Here is a 9199-nt window from a genome sequence, read left to right as displayed (position 1 = left end):
TGCACTGTTCCGGGAAGCTTCAGGCAAGACCTAACCTGCAAAACAACGCGACACGGGGGGTGACATCCCACGAGGCGCCTCCGGCGTGATAATCAGTGATCGGAATGTGCTTGACAAGTTAGGGAAATCAGAGAGTTTTCACTCTAAAGATATGGTGAGAGATGCTTTCTAGGGAGAGTTTTAGGAGAGAATTTTGCACTTACCTTCAACTTTGGCTGGGGAGTCTCTTATATAGGCCCTCGGCCGCCACTGTTGCTACAGTGGCGAGAGTGGGTCTGTAGACACTCCCCAGCATGGGTGACTGCTTTGGTGCAACCACTGTCCTTTTTCTGTCCTTTTGGGATTTGTGCATGCCTGTTATCCTGTTTGCCTTGTACTTAGTAATGATGAGATCTGACTTTGGGATCTCCGAGTCCTGTAGCGGGGGCGGGTACTGTTGAGGGTTACTGTAGCGTGGTACCTTATCAGTGGGTAAGCTCTGAAGACTGTCATCCATGACAAAAATGGTTTATTGGGAGCGCGATTGCATGTACTGGATAAGTTGCATGCTAATGTTTTTCTTTCTTACCTACGGAGTAAAAATGAACCCCTCTATTGACGACTATTGTGAGATTTGGAAGTCATGGGAAGCTTCTGGTCACCAATTAACTCATGAGGAGGCTTGTGCCTTCTGGGAGTTTGTCATAAAGAACTGGAGCTCGAAGATTGGAGAAATTTTGGCTCAACGGTTGTTAAAATTGCCTGTATATTCAGGGTCAAGTCCAATTAATCTGGTCAATAAACACGACGTATTCATTGCTGATGAGCTGCAGGTTCTTTTTGAAAGGTCTTCATTGGGTTCACTATTTGTTTGGTATCTCCAACCGAGCATGAAATCTCTTCCCAGAACTAAGTTGCTAGAAATTTATAGCAAAATAGGTGTTAGAAGTATCCCTGAATCTGTGAAGCAAAGGCTCTCTGAGGTGGATGCTGTCAATCTGAAGCAGCTGCAACCGAAGGAAGTATTCTTGGCTTTCTAGCTGATGTTTCGCCCAAAATGGAAGTAGATGTTAGGCATGACATGGTCAGACGCCTTCTTGATGTTACCGTCCTAGAGGCAGCTGGGAGCCAAATAACAATGCGCCACACATTGTCACTCTCCTCTGGTGAAACCCTCAATGTTGAAGCCAGGCAAATGCTCAGATGGGAGAAACAGATATCAGAGCTTTTTGTGCAGAAATTGGACAAGGATGGGGGACCAAAAACCATAATTGAGTATGCTTCACTCTTCACATTTTTCTCAAGTAGTTGCTGGAGGCTTAATATGGGAGAATGAAGATCACACGTGTCAGCTGGCAGACCTTATAATTATAAGGTTGGGTTTTCTCGTGGAATTCAATGATGAAAAATCTGCAGACATTTTTGGAGGATGAAGAGTTTCTTTCTTCCATCTTTCAAGATGAATAGCCGAATGGGTATGATATACTACTATCTTATAAGTTATAAGTTACGTTGTCTCAAAGTACTCTCTGTTATATTAATTTTGCTGTATCCAATATTTCAGATCCCCTGAAAGCTGATTAGAAAGATTATTGACAGTAGTACATGCAGTACTAGTAGTAATTCTGATCAAGTCAATACCTTGTAGTAGTATAGTATTCTTAATTCTTTTCCCAATATTAAAATGATCTATTATTAATCATGCTAAATCAAGAATTCCTTAGTACATGGTCATGATCTTATGATTAGAAGAATATCTTTTTTTTTCCTGGAATAGTTATAGGAAATAAAGTGTGATCGTAACTATTCAAATGAATATACATGCAACTGGATGTTATTATTGTCTACCATGGTATTGGTAGCTGGAGAAACCTGTAAATTTTCTTAAGCTGTGATTAGATGGGGAATAGCAGATCACCCTGGTTTTTGTGCTTTGAGACTATGAGTATTTTGATTTGGATTATTAAGTTATATCACGACTAAAAAGCTGTGGAAAGGCTTATAAAAAAACTGGCTTTTCAAGTTCTTAAATAGAATATTCTCTATGATTAAACGGGAAATAGTAAATCACACTGGTTTTTCTGACTCTGAGATTATTTGTTTTCTGATTTAGAATATAATCTAATAATATATCTAAGTTATATCGCGACTAAAAATCTATGGAAAAGGCTTTTAGAAAAGCTGGTTTTTACAAATTCGAGTAACAATTTCCTAGAATGTTTTCTCAGGAGCTGCATGTTTTAGTATTTGTTCCCATAAAATGTCCATGCTAATTGATTTGTTGTGCTATCTTTGTAATACAGTGTGTATTAGGTGTAGATAATGCTAGTCCTTCCATGTTTGGTTGTTTCGCTACATCTGACATGTTTGGATCGTCTGCTTCAAAACTAATGTTGACAGAATTGTTCGTAGCAGTAGAACTCAAGAACTTTAGGCTTTGGAAAGGATGTTGACAGAATTGTTTGTAGCCATTAGAATTCAAGACCTTTAGGCTGCAATACCACGTCAACTTTCTAAATTTCGTTGTTCTGGATTGAGTTCTTCTTACTTTAGTTATTCAAAAACAAGTTTACTTATAAGTTCATATAAGCCTTTGGACTTAAAGATGCATGTTCTTGATTCATGAATACCATTCACAACATAAAACTTCTGCCTTTATGATATGGTCTTTTTACTCAGGTGAAGGTCTTTTAAATTCGACGGTAAACAGATATAAGAACACTAACATACGAGTATCATGAAACTGCATTGGTGCGCCTTGGTCGGAATTCAAAGCCTTCAATAGTCGGTCCAGTCTTAGGCTTCCCACTTTTTACTTCCATCATAGTGATTTCCAAATTCACCTCTTCTCCTCCTTTGTTGAAGTATTCTCCTAACTGAACTTCGAATCTGTCATCTTTTCTCTGTTGCGGATATTGGAGATCATTATCCCCTTCCGACCTCATCTTACGCGGGTCCAGATAAACAATATGTTTTATGCTTTCAACGCCATCAATCGCTATGGAAACTTCTACGGGTTCATCAAAATGGTAGTTTAAAACATATTCCTGCGAATGACAGACAACATAAATTGTGTAGGTAGTATTTGGTGATAGTACGGAGGTGCTTATCTTTCCCTGGATTCTGAACAATTCAACACATTGACATAAGGCAAAACAATCCTGAACCCTGCATGTGAAACTACATCAATTAAAGATGATGGATGTATTGTCGAATAATAAATATGTAACAAGGAAAAGGCCTGGACCTGGATATTTCAACTTCCAGACGAGACCAGCCATCATCCTCTTCGGTATCATCTATGATTGAAACAGCTGTAAGAAAACACTTCTTGCCAGTCCTCTTGCTTAACCAAAAAGACTACTCAACAAGCAGAGAAAAAATCATTGTCATGAACGTTATTAAATTAATTGCATCGGAGAAACAAATAGCAAGGGCGCGAGAAGTATTACCATGGTATTCCCATCCATGCTGACATGATTACCGCTGAGAAACAGAAACACATCTTTCTTGTAAGCAAATTTAATATTGGGAAAAGCATCTGCCCGAGCACGTAATTGTTGATAATCAGAGGGCAAAAATCTGTCCCAGACGAAGTCTGATTCAGCAGCCGATAGAAACCTTTTACAAACAGCAGACAGCCTACATGCCTCCATAGGGCCAACACGCAAAACAACCTCTTCTATGCATTCTTGAGGTAGCTTTTCGAATAAATCAATGTGTTCATGTCCCTCTTCTGCCATAACTGTTTATGGATGCAGCTTCTGAGAATATATAGTTTGGTACAACAGGCTTATTGACGTGAATGAGTGAAAGGCCTGATTCCAACCTACCAACATCCAATTTTTTAGTTTTTATTCTACAATGTAGACTTATGTGAGTACCTGCACTCCTAATCCTATATCAATTTTATATTCTAAATAACAGAAATAGAATAGGATACAATTAGAGAATCCTAATAGATATACAAGTTTTTGTTTTACAATTTAGACTTACATGAGTACTTGCAGTCCTAATCCTATATCTATTTTATATTATAAATAATTGAAATAGAATAGGATACGATAAGAAAATCCTAATCTATACTATACTATAATAAGCCAACATGGGTATAATTTGTAGTCGTACAAAATTTTTGGTTTGGTACTCTTTCTATAGAACTAGAAGTCTACAACATATGAAGATACTAAAAACACTCATCTTATATTACAAGACAAAAACTATTAATAAAATATATTAATACTAATAAATACTTATGAATAGATGTATAACTTATAAAAGACAAACTGAAAATCAATAAAATATTTATATAAATAAGCGTGAATATTATTAACTAATATTTTTTTTCTTATAAATGAAAAAATAAAGAATTATATACTCGCCCCCGTGCTTCGCACGGGTTAAAGGCTAGTAAAATAGAAATTTTTATCTACAATTTAGACTTATACGTCCTAATTCTATATCTATTTTATATTATGAATAACTTAAATAGAATACGATATGATAAGATAATCCTAATAGAAATAGAAGTTGATTTCATGTAATTTGTAGACTATAGAAAGAATATATATAGATCACTAAAATTGATAAAAAATAAAAATTCTGCTATTCCTTTTTTACCTATTGACTGCCCTCTCTGTTTTAATTTTTACATCCAATTTGTTCTTAGCAGGGAGATGGGCGATGAAAATCCCGATTTATTCAAGAAGTTACCTGACGGGTTTAGACAAAAATTTACACGAGAAATTTTATCACGCACAAGCCCTGCGGATGTCATGAGGCTCTCACTTGTGTCGAGAAGTTTCCGGGCGTCAGCCAATTCTGACGTTGTTTGGGACACATTCATTCCACCTGATCATCGGAGACTTGCTCTACAGGGCCTACGCAATTACACTTTTGATTCTAGCAAACGATTGTTTCGGTATCTCTGTGGCACTCAGGTAGTTTTCTTGTTTATTTATTTGTCAATGATTTAGGCACTGTTACTTCAGTCCACAGCTATTGCAGCAGTATGACATAATTGTTAGAATATGCCCTCCTCTCAACAGCTTGAGTTCGACTCCCTACAACTCCTAATATTCTCATAATTTATTAAGGACACAAAAGCGAGTTTATGCCTCATAAATGGGCGCTCGTGTTCCACTCTCAACCTATAAACAGGTTTTTGAGTGAGGGTGAATTTTAGAATATAATATGATCTTGATAAGCCCCTCCATCTTGAGGTTGTCGGAGAATTGGTCACTTAACAATGATCTTGTTTAATTTCCTGTGTTATTCTCTGCTTTGTTTAATTTGGTTGATTTGTTCTTGTCACTGTCAGCGCTTTTGGTTAGATAAATGGAGCGGGAAGATGGGCCTCTATATTGATCATAGATCGCTAGCAATCACACAGCTTGATACAGATTACTGGAAGAAAAGGTTAGACTCTTCTCTGTAATGCCTTCATTTTTGGGCAATAATAACTTGTGTTTGCTTATTTCATTTATAAAGAATGTCGGACACTGGCCACTTATATTACAAGCGTGAAAATTAAGTGCTTGATAAGTTTTTGAAGTTGTAATTGTTGTAAACACAGCGTTTCTGGGCCGGTGCTTGGTCATGTAATTTGGCTTGAAGTTTGCGGGAGAATACCCACGTCAAAATTGTCACCAGATACGACCTATGAAGCTTATCTTGTGTTTTTCCTGTCAAAGTACGTTTGCTATGGATTTCACACACCTATAGAGACTTCTATTGGGATACCAGGGGAAGAAAGCACAAAAGCAATCATATATTTGGATCCTCGAATAGCTGAGTCCAAAAGCAATCACCATTATCCAAATACAAAGCCGAGGGAAAGAATTACTGATTCTATAGAAGTTAAGTTGGGTGAATATTTCAATAAAAAAGGGGAGAACAGAGATGTTGAGATCACTTTGAAAGAAGTAAAAAGTGGAAAGCCCAAGTGTGGTGTCCGCATTGTTGGGATAGAGATGCGACCAAAGCAAGCTTAATATAAACCTCTGATTCAATACCGTGCTCGCTCTTGTTTGGGATCGGAGGTTTTAAATAGTTCTTTCACTATTCGGAAAACTTCAATTGACAATGTCTGAGAAAAATTGACCGATGTACTAGAGAGGTTTATACATCAATTTCTAACAAATTTCATGTCTTCCACATACTTTTTAAGTTATATTACATGATACCTTTTTAAAATTTGTTATTATGATGATAATATTATTATAAACATATGATTTGCAATGATAATATTGACATACACTAGACACATCGATATGTAAGAAGAAACAATGTATATTAGTTAGAGTATTAAACATCGTTTGTTTGTGCATGCTGATGTTAAAACTCTCAAAGATATCGCCATATCGGTCTGCTTTTGAGGTGCAAGAGCTTCTCCAACGGTGCTCTTAAATCATTTTTTAAACAATAATATAAAATGTGACTCGTAGTAAGTTAATACACTAGAAAACGTGAGAACTCCAATGCTACTCTCTATACTTGGCTCCTTATTCACATTTTATATCTATTTTATATAAATGAGAGGAAAAAGTTAACTAAATGAGAGAGAAGATTGAAGGGAAATTAATATAATATTGAGTTAAGAGCTACTGGATACTCTTTAAAAGAAAGGAGAGAGATTGGGCTCCGAAATTTTTAAAGAGCATCTAGGAGCCCATTGGAGCACTAAATTTTGATTTGCTCCTAAAATTTAGACTTAAGAGCTTGTTTAGAGAGCCCCTTGGAGTTGCTCTAATGTAATAGACTGTTATCAGGCGCAATGTTGTCAAACCGCCTTCAAGTTGCAGTCCTTTGAAACTTTTGGGTGAGCTTAAAAAAAATATTCTGGCTAAAGAAGTGGATTAGAAATGGAAAGTAAATCAATCACTCATAAGTGATTAAACTGTTGGAAAAGAAGTAGAAATATTGAAACAAAAGTTAATATTCTCCACTTTTTATAAATTCTCAACTTATAAGTGTTTATGACTTTTTACACAAACGGGTGAACAAAAGCGGAAGCTGATTTTTTATCGAAAAAAGCCAGAAGCTTCGTTGCCCAGACAGTCACAAAATAACAGTGTGCCATATTTTATCATTATCAGTTATAGTAATGTGGGTCCATCACAATATATATGATTTTTTCCTATGTTATGAATAAAATATGATAAAATTTAATAACATGTGTAGAACACTACTAAACAAAATGAAATTATAATTACATAAAAGGAAATAATTTAGAAATTGACACTTAACTGATTATTAGTCTTTTATTTATCGGGTTGTCTATCCTGTGCCCTCAGGGCACAGGTTAAGCTGTCATCATTATCTTCTTTTTCTGCAGCAACTGTTCTCTCTCTCCTCCTTTTTATGTGAAAAACGCTTCATTAATTATGTTTTTTTCTGATTGTTTTGCTTTCTTTTTTAACCACATATTTTACTCTTTTTACATACTATATTCAAAAAAATATTATTCATAAATTATATACAAGTTAAAATTTTATTAAATACTAATTATATATTTATTTTTGATTTATCAAAAAAATGTCAACATAAAACAAATTTTTTTTTATCAAATTTATTGGCAACTTTTAATCATAAATAATAACGAGCCCCCCCTACATATACACTAATTTTCTAATTAATTAAAATCACCTTCTAACTATTTTTTATTATATATCATATTGGCTTATTTTAATTAGAAAATTAGTGTAGATGCAGGGGGGCCTCATTATTATTTGTGGGACAAAATTAATAAAAGTTATCATAAAATTAATTAATTATATTTTTTTGAATATAATATGTAAAATATGTGGTTAAAAAAAGTACAACAATAAAAAACCATAATTAATGAAACGTTAATTGTTTCGCGTGAAAAGAAGGAGAGAGAACAATTGACAGAAAAAGAAGATAATGATGACAGCTTAACCTGTGCCGTGAAGGCACAGGATAGACAACCCGTCCGTTTATTTATTTGCCTCTTTCTAGACTCTTTTTTCTCAAAAGTATTAAACTCGCTGCAGTACAAAATATTGAACCTCAACAGTTGCCAAAAAATTATCATTTGTTAAAATCCAACCCGCATTGACAATTTAAGCAGCACCTTTTTTTATACCAAAACTATAACTTAAAGCCATCTCCAACCGTGAAACCAGTTTTTAGCCTAAATCTTCGTCTAAATTTAACGGTCATTTGTTAACAGGTGAATGAAAAGAAATGAACTGGATCCTCCATATGCTTGCTATCCAGATTGTTTGTCCATCTTTTTAAAATCTGGACGAGACAGAAATTGTTCTGGACGACACTGGCATAAATTTTCAACTGAACCATTACTGATACTTAGGGTTAAAAATGGGGTGGGGAAAATGGAGAACCCGCCCCAACCCGCCCCGAATGGGGCAAATTTGCGCCGCTAATATGGGGAATGAGGTAGTGAGGGGGAATGATTTTCTGCCCCGCCAAAATATGGGGCAAGTATGGTATTTGTTGAATTCCCGCGGGGATTCCCCGCCCCGCATATATTTAATATAAATAAATAATATATTTAATATAATATATTTATTATATTTAATATAATATATTTATTATATTTAATATTATTATTTTATAATACACACAACTATAATTTTACAATGTAAAACATGTCTCTTTAATTTCTATTAATTATATTTAGTTTTTTGCTTTTAATATACATGTCTCGTATATTTTATTAAATTCTGAAGAAAAAATTACTACATTTTAAAATAATTATTTAAAATGTAATATTATAACAACGGGGCGGAGCGGGGCGAAATTATATTAAATCCTCGATGGGGCGGGGATGGGGATTGAAAATAAATCCCCGCGGGAAATGGGGCGGGGACGGGGCAGGAAAAATATATATAAGGCGGGGCTGGGAAATGAAGTTCCCGCCCCGAACCCGCCCCATTTTTAACCCTAGTGATACTATACTACTCACGTCAATACGTTAACCATTGGCCGTCAAGACGTATTTACATGTCATGGACATAATTTATTAGTTACTTTTTACATGATTAAAATTAAAATAATTTTTTCATGAATAATAAATTTTTAATAAACATTATATAATTATTATGATACACATTTTATTTAATAATATTATCAATTATTTAATATATATAATATATAATGGGTGAAGATCACCGTGAATAGAATTTAATTACTTATAAATCAAATAATTTCATTCATTCAATGATAAATACTAATA

General features: G+C 34.7%; 2 protein-coding genes across 3 annotated transcripts; one reads left to right on the top strand and one right to left on the bottom strand.

The window, feature by feature from the left end:
- The first annotated feature begins 470 nt into the window (after positions 1-470).
- Positions 471-6153, top strand: LOC108194346 (F-box protein At2g02240-like). 2 transcript variants are annotated; one of them, XM_064080755.1, is made up of 4 exons: positions 471-1454; positions 4652-4919; positions 5300-5397; positions 5555-6153. In XM_064080755.1, the coding sequence occupies exons 2-4, from the start codon at positions 4656-4658 to the stop codon at positions 5970-5972; spliced, it is 780 nt and encodes a 259-aa protein (XP_063936825.1). In that variant the 5' UTR covers positions 471-1454; positions 4652-4655; the 3' UTR covers positions 5973-6153. The 2 variants fall into 2 exon arrangements, with proteins under 2 accessions (XP_063936825.1, XP_063936824.1); XM_064080754.1 differs by having other exon boundaries at positions 4649-4919.
- Positions 2496-3886, bottom strand: LOC108194345 (putative F-box protein PP2-B12). Its single transcript, XM_064082099.1, has 3 exons — positions 3405-3886; positions 3227-3339; positions 2496-3147 (listed from the first exon to the last, which is right to left on the bottom strand). Exons 1-3 carry the CDS (start codon positions 3720-3722, stop codon positions 2715-2717), a joined length of 864 nt encoding a protein of 287 aa, XP_063938169.1. The 5' UTR covers positions 3723-3886; the 3' UTR covers positions 2496-2714.
- Positions 6154-9199: the final 3046 nt, after the last annotated feature.

The sequence above is a fragment of the Daucus carota genome, chromosome 7 (genome assembly GCF_001625215.2).
Source record: "Daucus carota subsp. sativus chromosome 7, DH1 v3.0, whole genome shotgun sequence".
Taxonomy (NCBI): Eukaryota; Viridiplantae; Streptophyta; class Magnoliopsida; order Apiales; family Apiaceae; genus Daucus; species Daucus carota.
Note: the sequence above shows the minus strand (reverse complement) of the source record. Positions and strands in the feature narration are given on the sequence as shown.

Excerpts from the sequence above, each read along its gene's own strand:
- LOC108194345 (XM_064082099.1), bottom strand. The coding sequence starts at position 3,722 with ATGGCAGAAGAGGGACATGAACACATTGATTTATTCGAAAAGCTACCT. Across the intron at positions 3,340-3,404 it reads TTCTCGCGCCCTTGCTATTT|TCTTTTTGGTTAAGCAAGAG; the intron begins GTTTCTCCGATG and ends CTTGTTGAGTAG. Across the intron at positions 3,148-3,226 it reads CTGGAAGTTGAAATATCCAG|GGTTCAGGATTGTTTTGCCT; the intron begins GTCCAGGCCTTT and ends TTTCACATGCAG.
- LOC108194346 (XM_064080755.1), top strand. The coding sequence starts at position 4,656 with ATGGGCGATGAAAATCCCGATTTATTCAAGAAGTTACCTGACGGGTTT. Across the intron at positions 4,920-5,299 it reads GGTATCTCTGTGGCACTCAG|CGCTTTTGGTTAGATAAATG; the intron begins GTAGTTTTCTTG and ends TGTCACTGTCAG. Across the intron at positions 5,398-5,554 it reads ACAGATTACTGGAAGAAAAG|CGTTTCTGGGCCGGTGCTTG; the intron begins GTTAGACTCTTC and ends TTGTAAACACAG.